The sequence below is a fragment of the Eretmochelys imbricata genome, chromosome 7 (genome assembly GCF_965152235.1).
Source record: "Eretmochelys imbricata isolate rEreImb1 chromosome 7, rEreImb1.hap1, whole genome shotgun sequence".
Lineage (NCBI taxonomy): Eukaryota > Metazoa > Chordata > Testudines > Cheloniidae > Eretmochelys > Eretmochelys imbricata.
Window position 1 is genome coordinate 29,072,709 of NC_135578.1, and position 19,481 is coordinate 29,092,189.

The 19,481-nt window shown below is 43.5% G+C and overlaps 1 protein-coding gene across 1 annotated transcript in view; it reads left to right on the forward strand.

Annotated features, from left to right (window-relative positions):
* FGD3 (FYVE, RhoGEF and PH domain containing 3) overlaps positions 1-19,250 on the forward strand; it is a 91,654-nt gene extending 72,404 nt beyond the window's left edge. Inside the window, exons 16-18 of the mRNA XM_077822203.1 lie at positions 2,914-3,066; positions 10,457-10,597; positions 17,823-19,250. Of these exons, the coding sequence (XP_077678329.1) occupies positions 2,914-3,066; positions 10,457-10,597; positions 17,823-18,047 (519 nt within the window). The 3' untranslated portion in view covers positions 18,048-19,250. The remainder of the gene's footprint in view (positions 1-2,913; positions 3,067-10,456; positions 10,598-17,822) is intronic.
* The last annotated feature ends 231 nt before the right edge of the window (positions 19,251-19,481 follow it).

Here is a 19,481-nt window from a genome sequence, read left to right on the forward strand (position 1 = left end):
TCAAATTCTGAGTTTGTTTCATTCTGAGGGAGCTTTTCAGTTTCCAGTAGGATAGACACTGGAGTTCGCAGCAGGGCTGTGGTAGAACAGACCTTTCAAATTGCTTTGTCCATTGGGGATCCGGCAAAACAAAACAATGGTGGTGTAAAAGGCCATGAGTGAGTGGTTGAGGAGACAAATGTCACACGTCTGTGGCTGAAAGGAAAGCTGCCTCTGTACCTAGGTGTGTTTTGTATCAAGTGTCCCAAAAAACAACCTTGTTGACCAGGGTTTCCTTCACATAACTAGCATCCCTTAGCCACTGACCAACAGCAGAATAAATAGCCTGGAACACAGCTCTTCTAGATCTTTGTCAGCAGCCTTTTGCTGCAGGCTTCCAAGTGCCTTCTTCCTCCTCCTTTTCTGAGAGGAAACCAGCCATTTTGTGGCTAGGGTAATGAGTTCCAGCTGTTAGAAGGCTACAGGGGCCCTCAATATTCAGTGCTAAGGTGATGGGGTTGCATTTCCCCCAGTGGCAAAACTAAATCAGGGTGCTTTTGGCCAAAGAGGGTGTCCTTCTGTGCTTGAAAGGCCTGGAGAATCCAGCACATGAAAAATCCAGGTGCTAGAAGCATAAGGCCTGGATTTTAAAGGAGCCAAAGGGAGTTAGGTGCCTATCTCCAATTGAATCTCAGTGGATACCTGATTCTCTGAAGCTCTTCCAAAAATCCCAGCCCAAAATTATATGAGGTTGACTGCCTTATTGTGGCTTGAAACCTTCCTTCTATGACATCAGTTTCATGGTTCCATGTTCCTGGTGTAACTAGTTTAGAATAGTTAGTGAAATAATATCAAGTTTTTGTAGAATGGAGATAAATTTGGGTCTGAACAGACAGGTAAAATGTGTAACTAAGAATATTAAAAGCCATTCGTTCTAAAACATTCATCTCAGGAATCCAAATACTGTTACAGTGGAAGAGACATTATTATTCTGGAGTCAGCTATCTTGAATCTTTGGAGTTTTTAAAAATAATTATTAAAATAAATACACTTTCTTTGGTATTTAAACTGTTACATCAAAGCTCAGTTTTAAAAGAAATCAAACAAAAACCTCCCCGTGGACAAAAAAATAATGAGAATTAAGTTATTAATAATTTAATGTTAAATAAACAATTGTTGGTTATGCAGTGTTTTCTGGTGTGGGTAGCAGAATGCAAATGAAAGGAGTTAATTTGCCTCTAGCAAAGACTATTTAAAAAAATGTTAGTTTGCTTTTGTTTGTGCATTTCAGCAGAATGATGCTGCATTCAACACTTGCATATGGTGCACTGAACTGGAGCAATGCAATGCTTTGTGTAGTAATACATATCTTGTAGGCATACATAAGAGAGCATACCATTGCGACTGAAGAGCATTCAGACTCTGTTGTTGTGTAATAAAATGGGATTTGAAGTTAAATCCTGCTGACTGCTCTTGTAATGCACATAAGTGGTGGATCGCCTTCTGCTACTGCAGTTAGTACCATGAGACTGCAAATTTGAAAACCGACTTCACTGCTCTGTAGTGGGATATGGAGTCAAGGGGCCATATCCTCCACTTTGCCAGGTTCACCTTGCACCAAAACTTAAAGCAGCTAGAAGTTTGTACAAGTATCCTTACTCTGCAGGGGGAATCTCTGCTGACACAAAGCTGGCTGTGCCATCTCCTTTATCAGCTGTGTTGCCCCTCCTTTACCAGCCCTGTTGCCCAACTCCATCATCGCCTGTGCTGGAAATTCCACTGCCCAGTGTGAGGGGAGGCAGGGGACATATTGGGTGGGGGGAGGGAAGAAATTATGTTAGGAGGAAAGAAAAGGAGAGGCAGTATGATGGAGCAAGGCTCCATTCTGCTCCATTCACCACTGGTGTTCGGTCTCTACGGGACCTTATGCCAGCAGCGTAATTAAAGCTGCCCTCCATGGCCAAGCAATTGAGAGAACCCCTCATTGGCCTCCCTGGGAGCTTGGGACAGTGGTGGTCCCAGCTCATGAATTCAAACCCAGCCAAGATTAGTAGTGAATGACAGTTGCTGCCATTTTGGCAGCTGTTCAGTGGGCTACGTGAAATAAGTTGGTGCTTTTTGCTCCTGCTGGAGAGATGGGCACATAAACACAACTGTGCTCACTGCATTCCTGTGCATAGTTCCAATAGACTGAACTACCCTCTTCCTCTCGAGGAGGATGGTACCTTGAGTTGAGTAGTTAGGTTCATTGCTTGGGGTCATACAGGGGAGCTGTGCAGATAAACAGACGAGTTGAGTCTCCAGCACTGTAAATCCAGCACTTTTCCCAAGCACTGATTTCATGTCAAGTTTAATTGCTTGTTTGGGCCAAACCAGAAAAAAGAATGGAAAGCCATAAAATCACTGCCTCCCAGCCCAATGTGGCATCAGGCAGATCATTATATGCAGTGGATAGTTCTCAAAATTCTCAAAAGTGACTCAATTTTTGGATGCTGAGCTCCAGACAGCTCAAAGGGGCCTGATTTCTCAGACAGTGCTAAGCACCAAGCACCACCTCCCACCCACTGTGAAAATCAGGCCTCTTTAAGGTATCTCAAGCTGGGCACTCACGATCACTAGGCACTGAAAACTTAAGATTATTATAACTCAGACCTTTTATACGGGAACAGAAAAGCAGATACCTATCAGTCACTTTCTGAACGATTAGAAACACAATGCAGGACAAAAAAATCCTTTATCTCTGATTGAGGGAAGTGGGGTGTCCCATCTCAGACCTTGACCTACGTAAGATACTGAACATCTGTCAATCTGTCTCATCCTTGCATTAGTTTGCAGGATTTTATTTCAGCAATTTATCTGCAGCAAAGTGATTGTAATAACAGGGATTATATTTTCATAGTTGCTGAAGAATGAAGTATTATCTTTCTGATACAGGTTATTTGTGCAAAATGCTCTGAATTTAAGCCACTTGCAGATAACAGCCGTCACAATCGAGTGTGTAAAGACTGTTTTCTGCTGTCATCAGCAGTCCCGTGCAACACAGGAGCTGAATCTATGGGAGAACAAAAGAAAAAAACTGCAGTCGAGGTACAGTTATCTTGCTAATAAGCTTTTAACATGCTAGATGCCTGAAGAGGCTAGTTATTTTATACGTTATTAAATCCCTTGGAGTGTGCTTTTCTCCTTGATCTTACACCCTTTTAGTAGGCTATCACTCACAACGTACACCTGACAAACTGGCACTTGTCAAGCTGTATGGACATACATTGTGAATCTTATTTTCAAACATGAGTTTTATACTTTTCATGCAGGGATACACCGGTTTTGCAGGGAAATTTCAACCCCCAGGTTTTAAATAATTGGCCTGCTGGGACATTCGATTCTGTTCAAACGAGTGGCACCTTTCCCAGCTTGCTCTAGGTGTAGCTGTACAGACATCAGATCTGTTTCCATGCAACTTCTCTTGTTCCTGTTCTGGAAAGCTTTGTGCTCTTGACATTTCACTTTCCTACAAAATGCCAGTGCAATTGACCATTTTTCTCAGTGATTCATGCAAAGGCATGCCAAGCCATTTTTAAATGAAAAATCCTGTGTGTGAAACATCAAGCAGTAGTAGAGTGGGATGGCCACTGTCTTTGCAACTTTTCTCTTTGGGGCAGACGGAGTGAGCTGTGCTCTGCTCCATGCTCCACCAAGAAATAAGGATGATCGTGTGCTTAAGGCCTGGTGCTGGGAGTGGAGGTGTCATATGTGTTTAACTGTCCCTCAAGGAATACTGCCTGCCCTACCATATGCCCTGGCACAGAGGTGTGCTTAGGTGTGTGATGGGGGTGGGAGGAGACCTGACTACAGTGCTTTGAGCTTTGGCTATTCTGGCTGCAGAGCAGCCCTTTGACTGTCGTGGGCAGCTGCCAGAAGTGAGAGCAGTTTCTTGACGTTTCTGATTAATGGAATTCTCTGTTGCCTAGGTGCTCTACCTCAACTTTGTACCTTCATCTTGGTCCCAAATCCTAGAGGTGCAAAGTGGGGTAAAGCCATAGGTGCACGCTCCCTTCCTGAACTGTGTCTTCTGCAAGGCACAATGAAGTATTTGGCTCTGTGGCTTGATATCGTCATGCTGCAAAGTCTCTGTTATACCATGCACCTGTGATTACAGCCCAAGAATAAAATTGAGTATGCCCCAGTATTTCATGCAGTATGTCACAATAACCTATCAACGCCATTTCAGCAGAAGTATCTGCCAAGAAAGTTAAAGCCTGCACCTAAACAGCAGAGAACTCTGCTAATCCTAAAAGTCAGAAAGCTATTTAAAAGCCAGTGAAATGTGACCCAAGGCTTTACTTCAGAGAACAGATTACTTACTGTAAAAATCCAAGAAATGGAGTAGTTTTCATTCACATGCTCAGACTTTTAGCTCTGTGCTAAGTCTTCAAAGAATCAGGTAAAATGCAATAAAGGTGGTAAGTGCACAAAAGAGAAATATTTGAGCAAGTCTGTTTCTTCCCTTCCTTTTTTACATAAAACTTTGTTAATGAGCTTAATAACAACTTGAGAGCTTGCCACTTCACAAGTGCTATTACAGATGCCAAAAATCCTCTAGAGCTTTTTTCCGCTGGAAAGGCCAATACAGTACAGACATTTTTTCAGTCACAAAAAGCTTTTTTCTTCCTTTTGTCACATAGCCTTAGGATATGGTTCATCATACTTCCTCCCATTCATATACCAGAGTCTCTGCTAATTATAATGTTGGAAAAAAACTGGGTTTCTAAACACAGGCTATAATGCAGTCCAAAGAGCATCAGTAAAAATACTGCATTTTCTTAATTCTATCCTTCTCGATGTTCTTGTTCGTTGATTTTTTTTTCCATTCAAATCAAGACATTTGCCTAGTCCACACTAGGGTAATTATCCTCCTAAAGGAGGTATGCGGTGCACAGAATATCTTGTGCATTTCCTACAGGAGAGAAGATTGTGCATCTTGGTGCCAACCTATGGTGAAGCAGGCTAAGTGGTGAACCATGGAATGGTGCCAGTTTTCCAGGCCCTCCTTTACCAAATGACCGCCTACAAACAAACCAAATAGGAGAAAGTTACTTACCTGTAACTGGAGAGTCTTTGAGATCTGTGGTCCCTATCTGTGTTCTACCAATGGGTGTGCCTGTGCGCCATGCGTCTGAGTCCAGAAGTGTTTCTTAGCAGTGTCCGTTGACCTGCACGTGTGTAATGCTTCCCCTCGTACTCCAGCTGAGGGTATAATAAGTAGTGCAGGTCGATACCTCTCTAGTCTCCCTCTTACCATCATGGAATCCAGTCTGAAGCAGAGGGGATGGAGGGCGGGTAGTTGAATACATCTCGAAGAATCTCCAGTTACAGGTAAGTAACCTCTTCTTCTTTGAGTGATGGCCGCTGTGTGTATTCCACACGTGGGTGGGTGACTCGCAAGCAGTGGTTAGTGTGGAGGTGGGTGCGAGAATACCAATGGAAGTGCAATCTGCAATATAGCTTGGCCCACTGTGGCTTCTGTAGCAGCCACTTGTGCAATGGCATAGTGCATTGTGAACGTGTGGACGGAGCACCACATTGCCGCACGGCGGATGTCTTGCCAGGGCACATCCGTTAGGCCAATGTGACAGCTTGTGCTCGCGTAGAGTGCGCCATGACTTTATCAGGTGGGGGTGTGTTGGATTGGTTGTAGCATTCATAGCTGCACCCCGATACCCATTTGGACAAAAGGGCCATTCGGCAATGGTCGCAAATAATGAAGGCAATGTGCAAAAGGGTGGAGTCCTGTGTAGGCAGCATGCCAGTGCATGGCAGATGTCGAGGGGCATGCAAGCCTCTCTTAGTGAGGGAAGCATGTGGTTTGGGGTGGAAAACCAGCAGGTCGATGCTCTGATTTAGGTGGAATTCCGACACCACTTTTGGGATGAATTTGGGGTGGAGCCACAAGGATACTTTGTGCTTGTGGGATATGGGAGGGGGGGTGCGGTCCATCATTATGGCTGCTATTTGCTGCCCAGTCTGGCTGAGATAATGACTGCCAAGAATGTCACTTTCATTGAGAGATGGGAGAGGAAGCGTGTTGCCAGCAATTCAAAGGGTGGCTTCGTGAGGGCAGAGAGAACGAGATTAAGGTCCCATGGGGGTATCCGTGGTGGTCAGGCCTCAATTATGGACAAATAGGGAAGGTGGCCCCCCAAAACAATATGGGGCGGCACAGGTGGCATCGGGGGAGGTTTTTGGGTCTCAACCTGCATGTCAAAACTGAGGTTTTGCCTGTTGCTGGGAGAGGGTTGAGGAGATGGTTGTGGTGGAGGCAGGGAAGCATGGCTGTTGAGATCGGGGTCGCTGACATGGGGGTTCCTGCTGACGTTTGTAGTTAGCCAGATAAGGAGCATATGGGCACAGGCAGAATGGTTGCCTCTGATGTCTGCATCTTGGGGACGGGGTATATATACCGAGGGACCATAGCATGGCTCTGGAGACCTTCAGTGGAGGGATTCATCCGTCTTCTCGTGGAACAATTTGTTCTCGTCAAAGGGTAGACCCTCGATTTGGACCTGCCTGGGGAAGCCAGACGATTGTGTAGCCACAAGTCCCAGCGCATAACAACCCCAGGTGATAGAGAGTGAGAGGACGTGTCAACCATGTCCACAGCTGCCTGGAGGCCCACCTTGGCGACCAGTCGTCCTTTTGTCTAGCAGTGCCTGGAATTGTTGCTGTTTCTCAGGCAGCATCTTGTCCTTGAATTCTGCTAGCCTGGTGTAGTTAAAATCATACGTGGCTATCAGAGTCTGGTAGTTTGCAGTCTGGAACTGTACTCCCGCCAAAGAATATACCTTTCTGCCTAGCAGGCCCCTCCTCGTTGCCGCCCTGTCCAGAGGAGTAGACTTCTGTGAGTGCTGGCATGCCTCCGGCGCTGCCGTGTGGACAACCAGAGAGCTGGGGGGTGGAAGTGTAAAAAGAAAACCCGCCCTTTAGCAGGTACGAAATGCCTCTTCTCTGCCCTCTTCAGTGTAGGGGCACAGGAAGTGGGGCTGGGCCATCCTGCCCATGTTGGTTGGAGGATGCCATTGTTAATGGGTAGAGCTACCCCAAGAGGGCCCCTGGGTAGGAGGATGTCCAGGAGCTGGTGTTGCGGGTCCTGAACCTCCTCCAATGGGATATCCAGGTCTGCTTCTACCCCTAGAGCAAGTCCTGGTACTGGCGATGGTCGTCTGGCAGAGAGAGCCTTGTCAGGCAGTGAGGATGCAGCAGTGGGACCTGGCAGAGCCAGCTTTACTGGTTTGATGTCTGCCTCTTCCCCATAAACCGATGGCGCTGATGGGCAAATGGGGGACGGTTGATAGGATCCCTAAGATGGTGGCTGGCGTTTGCAGTAAGGATCCCAGTGTCCCCAGCGGAGCCAAAAAAAGGGTCTGTCAGATGTGGTGTGCCCCATGGATAGTGATCCTTTGTTGCTGGATCATATGCCAGGGAGTAAAGCAGTCTGTGCTATCAGCCGGGCTTTGGCATGACATCAGGGAGAACGAGGGTTCCGGCTCCAAGAACTCCTCTGACTCTGAAGCTGGTTCCGGCAAAAGTGGAACCACTGGTACCGGAGGGCTGCGGTGTGACAACAGAACAGGTTTCTGTGGCAGTAGCAGAAGAGTTTTGCCCTCTGGAGTAGGGATGTTGCGAGTGGTGGAGAGGAGTGGAGACTGCTGATAGGGTACGAGCGGCTCCTCTGCTGATAAGAAAGGTTCTGAGCATCAAAGAGTCCGCAGTGTGCCCATGAAGATGCCAGAGGGTCCTGGCAGCATCTGCGAGGCAGGCCTGTCTGGGAGGCGCAGAGGTACCAGTGGAGTGGGTGGAGCACATGCCAGTGAGTGTTCTGGATGTCTGGGTACAGGGGTTGTCGTTGGTACCATTGGATCATGTTTGCGCCTGGCCTTACCCTCCTCACAGGGAAGCTTGGGCACTGGTTCAGCCAGATCCGTACGTGACATCTCACCTGACCCGGCCCAGCTTGGGGAAGAAATGCTGCACTTGGGAGCAGTCTGCAGCAGGGATCTGCTTTTGTGCCTGTGAAAGTGTTTTTACTCTCATGCCGGGACTTGTCCTTGGCTTTCGATACTGATGGTTCCGGGGCGTGCAAGGTGCAGTGAGGGGCACTCAGCGTTGGTGACAGTCACTGTACAGGGTGGTCCGCCGGTCCCAGATCTGAGTGCGCCCTTAGTCTCAGAGCTTCCTCCATCAAGTTCTTAAGGAAGCAGAGCTCTTGAGCTTCCTGGGTTCGGGACAGGAAGGACATGCAAATGGAGCAGCGCACTGTGATGTGTAGTAGAGGCAGTAGAGGCACCATCGGTGATTGTCTCTCACAAAGAATGAACGTGGGCAGGAAACGCAGTTTTTAAATCCCAGAATCTCAGGCATAGTCCCCCAGGGAGGTTGGACAGTCCCCAAACAGGGAAAGAAACTACACTAACTAAACTAACTCATCTACCTACACTAGAAAGACTATCTACAACTATCTACACTGAATGAAAGGTAGATCACGCTCTTAGACAACTAAGAGTGCGAAGGAATAGGAGTTCTGACTCTTGCCATGCGACGGCAAGAGGGAACTGGGGAGGCGTTGATCCACACAACCTATTATACCCTCAGCCAGGAGCATGAAGGGGTGCACTACACAAGTGTGGGTCAACGGACACTGCTAAGAAATGCTTCTGGACTCAGGCACATGGTCACATGTGCACTCACATGTGGAATATACATAGGGACCATCACTCGAAAAAGAACCACAACTAATAGTGTGATGAACAAGGCTGGTGCAGAAGGGAAGGCTGATGGATTTCTGAGTTTGAGGAGTATGGAAGGATGGTATCCTGAGGTACAGGTACTGGAAAGCCATTTTGCCCGGGGTGGGGTGGGGGTAGGAGGGCAGAATGTTTGTGTATTAATGATCAATATGCTTTGACACTCCTTGGAGGGTACCCAGGGCTGTGAGGCACCTTGCTACCACTTGCCCTTAACATGAGGGAAGTTTTTTCTGTGCCTACCAGGGGTCAGCTCCCCAGCTCCACAGGCATCACAAGCACACGCCTCCTGGCCTGGGCAGGCCTCAGTCTGTCTACAGGTTGGTGATACGGGTGTGTTCCAACCCACGAGCCTTCCTAGCGTCCTGCTGGAATGTCCAGCCCCTGGTCCACTAAACACTCGCAGAATACAGACTTGCTGCTCCCAAAGGAACAGTACACACCAGCTTACCAATGTCAGCTCAGGATCACTGGTCCACTTAACACACAGCACTTAGATATGTTTATAGTGGAAACAAGTACCAGAGAACAGAGATTCAAGTGATATCAAGTAAAAGTATTTGAAACAAATGGTTACATGTAAAATAAAATTGTCACATGCCTTTTATAACCTAATCTTAATTAACAAAATACTGGCTTGCTGAATGAAATGTAGCTCACCAAAAGTCTCCGCAGTGTTTTCCAGGCAGGTTGGCTGTGACCCTCCTTTCATAAGACAGAATATGCTGATAGTTCATCTCCTTGATGAAGGATCCCGGGTGTACATCAGGACCCCCAGTTATACCCTTCAAATCAATTCTCTTCATTCATAAACAGGATGCCACCCCCTGCTGTTTTTTTTCTGCAGTTCTCTCACGTGAATTCAATTCTCTTCATTGCTCAGTAATGCAAATAGACTTACAATGACCAGCCAGAGAAAGAAGCATCTACCAGCCCCTGCCTGAATGGAATCTGTTACCACCTTTTGGTGACCTGTCTTAATTCTTGTACCTTAAGAACATAGTTTTCAGTGCAGGTACATAACTCCTTAAATATCATCCATCCATACATTTCACTATGATTATGATGACCAGTAAACTTCTGCCTCTTGGAAGAGACCTTATGTGCCATCCTTTGGCAAACTAGTATGTAGATACCTGACCCAGATGATTGCTGTAAACTATAGTGTGTATCCCTTATGCCCTCTGCCATTAAGAGGTCCCTGGACCACATATGCCTCAGTCATACTCTCGTACTCTCTTAACATTGGTGTAAAAGGAACTACTTGATGGTGAACCCAGAGCTCTTACACATCCTTGCAGCTGCTCTGTGCCTTTCTGATGGAGTTCACTTGTGCTGAGACACCTTTTTCATTAATTTTAAATCTCCTCCCAGCCTACTGGTGCTAAGCAAGAAACAAGCTGTATCATCTTAATTGCTTTTCTCAAATTACACTGTGGAATTTTAACTCCCCAGTCATTGAGAACAATAGTTCAGCACCTAACTCTGAGTACCTAGGAACATACTATATCTTGATGATACATTATGCTAATTAAACTCTTGTACAGGTATGAACTACTCAGCATTTGCCCTTCTGAATCACTTGGCTGTGTATGACTAAATATTGTACTTAATGTATAATTGTAAGTATCCGGACCACATAAGCATCCGTATAAGCAGCTCCTGCTTTCTTTTTACAGAAACCAAACTTTTTGGCAGCTGAAAACAGCCTTTTCAGCAGCCGCCTCCTGTTCCTAGACAAAGGGAAGACTTGGTGCAAAATGTGTGTCACCATCCCCAAGACTGAACCTCTTGTCTTGTATCTACATGGAGGAAGTCAGGTAAAAGTGATAGTAGCGCTGAGTGACATCCGAAGCTAGAAGCATAAGTTTAAGTATGTCAATCTGCGAAATAGGACAAAGGATTTGGCTTACTTTCAACAACAGAAATTAATTTGGCAGTCTGAATTTAGCACAAAGCCTCAGAGATTTCAAATTTCCTTCTTATCTGGAGATGGAGCTTATGAGATTTTAAGCAAATGTCTAGGCTCACATCTCTTTCTAAAAAAGATAGCAGAAAAGAAGGATAAATCAATGATAATTATTTCAGTTAAGATTTATATTCCTAAGGTTTCAGAAAGGCGTATTTTCAAAATAGATACTGAAAGGGTTAATGACCTGTTATATGGAAAATACATAGGACTTAGAAAATACATAGGACAGCAAAGTGTTTCTGATAGGATGGTGTTGCTTTAATCCTTTTTTGATTAATGCTATTCCAATTCTGGGTTGACGTTAGATGGATTTACACAAATTCAGATGTTCTGAAGGGTGGGTGAAGTGAACTCTGTGAAATGAAAGCCATATGTCTTAACAGCATCTGCTCTAGGGCTGATGTTATTTTTTTTTAATTGTTTCTTTGAAAATGATTGGGGGAATACACTGTGGTAAGTTAGGTGCTTACTTATGCAATGTACGTTTTTTAAAACAAAAGTTAAATTTTTTTGCAAAGGTACTCAGACTAAATGTAAGATGATGAAATCAAACCCTCCATTATTGCTGGAAAAGTAGAATGACCATGCTGACAGTAGAAGTCCTTCAGATTTAGCTGTAGTAGCACAGCTCCACATCTCATTTATTGTTATGTGCCAGTGGTCTTGTTTTAATCTGTGTTTGGGGGGAGCATTTGGGCCAAATTCAGCTCCTTGTTTCCACTGTGCAACTCCAGAGATGTCAGTGGATTTACTTTTGGTTGGCACCAATTTATCTAATAGTAAATGAAAATGTATCTTCTATGGGTGATGTACTGTGAGTGCTTTATTTTCCTTAGTTATTGTGACTGTGTGTTATCCATGTGTTGTAGAACTGTAGGAAAATAAAGCTTCCATATAACACGTGTAAATATGTGTAGCTCACCCTCAAAGACATGCATTGTATTCATGTCCTATTGGAATGGATTTTTAAGCTCACTTTTTGTAGTGTTTTTATGTGTAATATTTAGGAAGCTGGAAACTTCAACTGAAGGATATGTGTATATGATATTGGCTTTGCTTCAGCTGGAACTCAAACTGTGGAACAGGGTAGCCTTCCAAACCATTTTACAGGCACTCAGCTGCCATATTTCCATTCTAGCACCAGGGCCTGCATAGCTGAAATTGTCAGTTTGAAAAAAGAAATCACCTTGGACATGAGACTTAAATGAATACAGCAAAACCTAACCTTTAGATCTCACCTGGAGTCTGTTTTGGGTAGAAGAAGTTTTTAAAATAGTGCAGAAAATATTGTTTCCCATAAAAATTAGACAATTGAAGTGAAATTCATCCAGTGCAGAGTTCCAGCATGATTTCTGTGTATCACTTGAGTCTCATTTAAACTCAGGTTAAGTGGAACATAGGCCTTACGTGATGAATTTCTCTGCAATTTCACCTTCAGGGGACATTATATGTTATAGGGTTCAATATGAACTAAATCCTCTGTTTGGGACAAGTGTTGCCCCCTTCCCTTTGCAGGCGTAGGGTGCCCTGAACGCAGCAGAATGGATGTATTTCCCCTCTGCAAGACTGAGTGGGATGTAGGGACCTCCCACCAGAAGTCCCTGTGTGCTGCACAACTCTGTTGTCTTCAGTTTCTACATGTACCCCAGTGCACAGAGGAGCTTGGGGGAAGAGCCCCAGATCTATTGACCTTTTCTGCTCAGAGGCAGGGTACATCATTTCCAGAGCATACTGCAAACAGGAGGCTGCAGTATTTGCTGCAGAGCAGCTCCACTCCCACAATGTGACTTGGGAAGAGGATTTCTGTCTCTTATCACACAATTTTATCTTACAATCCAGTGTCTCAGCACCGCACTAATAATTCATATCAGACAAATCAGTTCCATTGGATGCACAGCAGAAGAGAAACAGCTATAACATGCAAAACTTTTCAACATATGTGGGTTGGGGAAATGAAACTAACGCCTGGAGACTGGGGGAATTTCTACATAATCAAAGGTTTCAGAGTAACAGCCGTGTTAGTCTGTATTCGCAAAAAGAAAAGGAGTAATTGTGGCACCTTAGAGACTAACCAATTTATTTGAGCATAAGCTTTCGTGAGCTACAGCTCACTTCATCGGATGCATACTGTGTGCATCCGATGAAGTGAGCTGTAGCTCACGAAAGCTTATGCTCAGATAAATTGGTTAGTCTCTAAGGTGCCACAAGTACTCCTTTTCTTTTTACATAATCAAAGGCACCATATTCTTTCCTCCTTGCCCTGCCACACTTAATCTTGAGCTATTCTGGGGAAGCGGGTACCTTTCACACTAGGCATTAGTTTGATGACTGTATAGAACATTCATTAAATCCAAAGGTGAGTACTTCTGAATATTCCAAATATAGGATAAATCACCCCCCAAAAAATCCCATACAGGGCAAGGTTAATCCAGCTCACATTCAGTAACAAGAACCATAGATTTCCTATCAGAAATCAACAATTGCTGGCTGGAACCATAACAATGAAAATGAGCCCTTATTTCAAGATAGCATCCCCCCACCCCCTCATGTGCTTCCCAGCACGTATGGCAAACTGAAGGGAAACAATTACAGAGCAATCTATTCCGCATTCCCTCATATAATCCAAATGTTCAGTATAATTCCAAATGATATATTATACAATGTACTTACATTTTCTGATAATAATAAATAAATAAAAGCTCTCCAATTCAGATTAATAGATTCCACAACAATTCTTAAATGTTATTTTCCTGGACATCACTAGTGTTTTAGATGGCAATCCATTTTGTATAACACTCCCATCCCATCCCTCATAAATCTCCTTTGTGGTATCTACTTATGGTATACAGAAATAACAAGGCATGAGATTAGCAGTGGTGCCCCCCAAATTTTCATAGTTTGTAAGTGCCTTTTAAACATTTAGGACTATAGGAGGCACCTCCTCAAATTCCTGATATATAGGATCCTTGACCCTAGCTGCTGAATAAGATATATAGCCCTCCCTCTGAGGCCTACAGGAGTCTTTTCATTCACTTCCGTGGGTTTGGGATCAGTCCCTAGGTGCACAGGGAGCTAGTAGGGGGAAAGGTAAGGAATTCTTCAAGGCATTGAGACTCCACAAAGGTGTGTGTGTGGGACACCCAATAAAGAAAACCCATCATTAGGAATCTTTATATCTATTATTATTCATTATTGCGGCCAATGGCTTATTTTCCCTCTATTTATATGTAACTCCTCTTAGCATTAATGGGAGCTATGCTAGTGTATTCAGAGGAGCTAAAATGGTGCTCACTGACTGAGAGAGCCCCGTTAGGAAGTGGACTTGAGTTATTTGCATGAAATCCCAAGTCCTGCATGTTGTAATTACCAACGCCATAATGTTAAAAACAAGAAATAAACCTACTGCTAATGTTCAAATTACTAGAATCCTACAGATGATAGACAGTAACATCAAAATGGTGCATGCTGCGTGTGATTAGTGACAACGCTCGATACCCGTTTGATTTTAGTTTAACACAGTTTTATCTATCATTTTGCTAGGAGAGAGAGAGAGAATTCTCTTGAGTTCGATTTGATAATTTCTTGCTACCATGTAATCCAAAGCATTCCTTTCATAAATGTCACAATACACAGCAGGCCACATCCAGTAGATGTTTACAAATGGCATGTGAAATGCACCGCTATGCAGATGGCCAGCATGGCGAGGCCTAGGCTCCGCATAACGCTCAATTTAAAACTTAAACAGGAAGGATGCAAGTGGTGCACACCTAGAAATGATGGGATAATACGAAGTGCAAGAATTCTAAAAAAGCTCCTGAACCCTTAAAGAGAACTGTATATATGTGCCCTCAAGTAAGGGCCTGATTCTACAAGGTGCTGAGTGCCCTCTATTTCCACTGACTTCCATTCCAGCAGTCAACGGGCAGGACTAGCCCCTTATAGATTAGTGTTGCAGCTGCACAAAGGTAACCCAAATTCCCTTCCTTTTGTTTCAATAGTGTCCACAACCTTGGGCCACCCAGAAGTTTATATACAAAAATACACACACACAAAATAAATCTACTTAGAGAAGAAACAAACTGGTCAAATTAAAAGAAAAAAAAAAGATACATGCATTGTTAACTTTAAATGTGTCTGTTAGTATTGTGCAGGAATAGCAGATACAGCCCAAACATCAATTTATTCTTACACTGTACTTCCGGACTGCAAAAGAGAAGAATTTTCCAGTGCTGTCAGTGACCTTCAGTTTAATCATGATAAATATTTAATCCTTATTTTCTTAAATGTTAACTACGAGATCAATGAAGCAGACCTGGGGCCTGAGTCTGGCACGTCTTCACTGCTGCGGAAATGAATGTGCTTGTATTACACCCACAAACCCTGTATTTGCTTGCTTCAACCAGGCCCATGCGCACCAATGTATATCACAGAATCAGAGAACATCAGGGTTGGAAGGGACCTCAGGAGGTCATCTAGTCCAACCCCCTGCTCAAAGCAGGACCAATCCCCAACTAAACCATCCCAGCCAGGGCTTTGTCAAGCCTGACCTTAGAAACTTCTAAGGAAGGAGATATCACCACCTCCCTAGGTAACGCTCAGTCTGTGCATGCAAATACAACGGGTGCATTGTTTTGTAGCTACAGCTTAGGTGTCAGTGTCTAGAAATTTTCCCTAGATTGATATTTCACAATAACATTGTATCTAAAATCAGAACCAGATACTTCGATCTTTTACGGCCATTTCACAGCAGTCTCCCAGTGCAGTGCTACCCTAATGCACATGGACCTGCCCATTGAAGGATACTCCCTATGAAGATGAGTTCTAGGTGGCATAGAGCCATCGTAACAGCTCTTTTGTTGCCACTCCCCAGTTATAGCCATGGCTGGGGTGCCCCAATGTTCTGATATTTCCCTGCTGCTTGAATAGTTCCTTGGGGCCTTTTGCTGTTGGTGCAGTTTACAGTAGCATTCACACTGTTCTAATCAGCTTTAGAAGACCAGCCTTGTGCTGAGCCATTTGAGACCTGGAAGCTGCAAAGCCGCTTTGTCCTTCTCTCCACCCCCTCTTAGCTGGCCTAGAGGATTGAGCCAGCATGTTCAATGAAGAGGTTAACTTCAGCTTTACAAAACCAAACTCGAGTTGAAGTAAATCTTGCTCGTATAATACTATTGGTATGCAAATCAGGCTTCACATGCTAATTTAATAAAATGAGTTTTATCTCCATAACTATGTATGCTCACATACATTGACTGCATGAGATGCTACACGAATTTGAATTCAGGTGTTAAACTTTTAAGATCACCCCAAATCATATAATCATCCCTTGGTACCAGGGATGGAATTCCCTTATAAACGTGCTGTTGGCAGGATAACCTGCTCTAACATTCTCCCCATTTCACAGATGCTATGGCACAGAGAGAGCTCAAGCCCCAACTTTGGTGTGTAACATTTAGGCTGCTAAGTAAAATGTTCTGATTTCCAGAGGTGTGGAGTATCTGCAGCTCCTGCTGAACTCCTGTAGATTGAGCCCCTGGGGCTGCTCAACATCTGTGGATTTAGTCATTTGGCTTTAGGATCCCACTTTCGAAACTCCTGGCCTATGTCACTGGACAAAGGCCACAGATACGGTCAGGGTCAGCTGAGATTAGACTCTTGCACTGTCTCCTGCTAGGTCCACTAGATCATGGTGCTCTCATGCTATTGAGGTGCCTCCCCTTGTGGCTCAGCAGAGGAGTTGGTTCATCCTCAAGCACATGGATGGTAGTGAGCTTATGGCAGCCCTGGTAACATCAGTGCTATTCCTTCAATCTCTGAACTCGTCTCCAGGGTCTTCTCAGAAATCCAAGAATCTCTGGGTCTGATTTTTCTGGACTCCAAAGCTGTGGAAGTGTGAATAAAGCTTTCAACCCCAGTGATTGGTGAATGACAGCTGGGATTCTTCTGTGTACTTCTAGGATCCCCCCACAAACTAGAGGAGAACTACAGTTATTCTTTGTTGCTTGCAAAAGCCAGCTCTGCGTACATGACCTCCAGTTAGCCATAGGGATATCTTGTTGGGATCTAGGAGAATCGCATTTGGTCATCCTTGGTTGGAAGCATAGACTGAGCTAATATAATGTTTGAAGAGGGACTAAAGGCGGAAAATACCAGGTTTCCAAAGGGGTGTAGTCATAGTTGAAATGCTACAGAAATCCCTAGCCACTGCCTGAACAGGGAGAGTCTGTTAAATGAAAATAAGAACCACTGAATCATTTAAAAAATAAAATCTAGATTTAAAACCATTTTTGCTGTACAGGTCAAATTCTGTGTCAGCTTGTACCCTGAGCTATTGCACTGAGCTCAGTGCAAGTCAGCTGTTGCACTGAACTCAACGCAAGTCAGCGTAGAACGTGGCCTGGGGTGACATACGGTGTGCACCCGTGTGTGTATATAATACATATAATTATTTGTTATAAAACAATATAAGAAAGGTTTGTCACCTAATTAGATACAATAAGGGTATGTCTGCACTTTGAGTGAAGGTGTAATTCCCGCTGGAGGAGACATGCCCATGCTACCTCTCAGGGAGCAAGCACACTAAAAATAGAATGCAGCTGCAGCACTGGGAGGGGCTACTTATCCGTCCAAGACCCTAGCTATGTACTTGGGTTGGGGTGGCTGGCCCCTCCCACCTCCATAGCTGCATTTTGTTTTTAGCACACCAGCTCAATGAGAGCTGGTGCAAGCATGTCTCCATGAGCTGAGAATCACTCTTTTCCCCCCCCCCACCCTGCTTGACGTGCAAACGTACTCTAACACGCTTATAAAACTGTGTATTGAATTGCCATATGGCACCCTAGCTGTAGGTTGTGACCGATGGTATTTCCTTGGTGTTTTGAGCTGAAGTGTCCCCCTACCTGTTGCTCCAGGTAGATCTTAATTAGAAAACCATTGGAAAATGAGTTCCCTCAGATCATTCTTACATGTTGGTGAGAGGAAGCCTTTATATTCTGTACATTGCCCTTTTTTCCCCTCTATTTCAAATGCTATATTTTGGTGGGGTTTCACCTTTGCCTTTCCCCCCTGTGTCTTAGGATGGGCAGACTCCACGTGCTATACCTCTGCCTGGATACGCAGTCAGTTTACCAAGTTCTGGTGAGAAGTTTGAAGTGAAGCACGTTTTTAAGCTTTGCCAATCCCAGCAAACTATATATTTCAGTGCAGAGGATGAAGAACAGCAAACAAAATGGATGGAAATTCTCACCAAAGCAGCTAAAGGGGAGACTGAAGATATAGCTGAAGGAATTGGTCACCTGTAGAGCAAGCTCCATTTAGTTTCTTTAGTACATGCTATAAACCATCACTTGAATTCAGTATTCATAGCACTTTGAATCTGTATGGCTTTATATTTTCATGAGTCCGCATAAGAATTTCAGTGTTTTCTCTGCTTTCATTGTACATTTATCACGTACAGTGCTAGCTGTCTGGCATATATTATGTTAAAGGAAAAAGTAATTGTAGTTGTTGAAAGTGTTTATGCTGGTTTTACGTAAAAAGACAAGGAGAAAAGCATTAATTTTATCAAAGGTATCAGAAAACCATCAGTCTCTTGTTTTCCTAAATGTATATTTTTTCAATCCTTTCAATTGCTGTTCAGTGCAGGATGTGTATAGTCTGTGATTAGTTATATAAATGCTGCCTTTAAGGTAAATGTTGTAAAGGCTTGTGGCTGGCCACTGACATTCCGTTCTCTGTCCTTTCCCTTCTGATAAAATGGTCTTTGTGAAATGCAAGCAATGTACTGAATTTTTTCTTTTGCTAAAAGTGTTTGTCTCTGCTATTTTGAGATGACATGTTCACAAAATGAATACTGTAGAAGAGACTTCTAATAACTACTGCAAACCATGCAGAAAAGAACATTGAGAAGCCGGATTAATATTAATCACTTATGTATAATTTTTTCTCTTTTGAAAACACCTTCCTTATTTCATTTTATGAGCCCATTTTAATGTAAGTGAACAAACATTTTATACTGCAAACTGGGACATGACCAATAAACAAGAACATTTTTAGTACACACCATACAAAAAGGTGACTTTTTTGTTGTTGTATTGGTTAACTTTAAAGTAATCTGGGATTTATTTATATAATTTGTAAATAATGTTACATAAGTATTTTAAAACGTTTTAAAGGTTTTGCGCTAATAACCGGATTTAGTTCATAGAATAAGAGATTTGTATTAATTCAATTTGTAATTTAATTTTCCTGTTTACCTGTATTTGTTATTTTCACACTTAAGTGCTTATCTATTTAAATAAAATCCATGCAGTTAACACCTGAGCCAGATCTCCAAGATACTGAAAGCTTTAGATCAACATTTAACATAGGTATAGTATGAGAGTAATGTCTATTTCTAGTGATAGCAATCGTGTAGTGCTGATATGCAAGGAGAAAAATGAATAAAGTGTCACATTACTGTAATTTTAAACGGTTTCATTTAACATTTGTTTCCTCTTCAGACTTCTACATTTTCTAACTGACATTTGTAAAAGAGGAAAGCTGGTCCACGTAGCCAGAGTTTGTTAGCAGTGTCAAAAATTAAGGTTCTGCACCAGTGAGTATTTCCCTTATAAAAAAAGCCACTCTGCTGACAAAGGATTCAGTTGTTTTCTACTTTGAATGAATGAATCCCTGTCCGTAGCTTTAATGGTAATCAAGACCTACAGTAGTAAAATATCAAACCCATACACGTA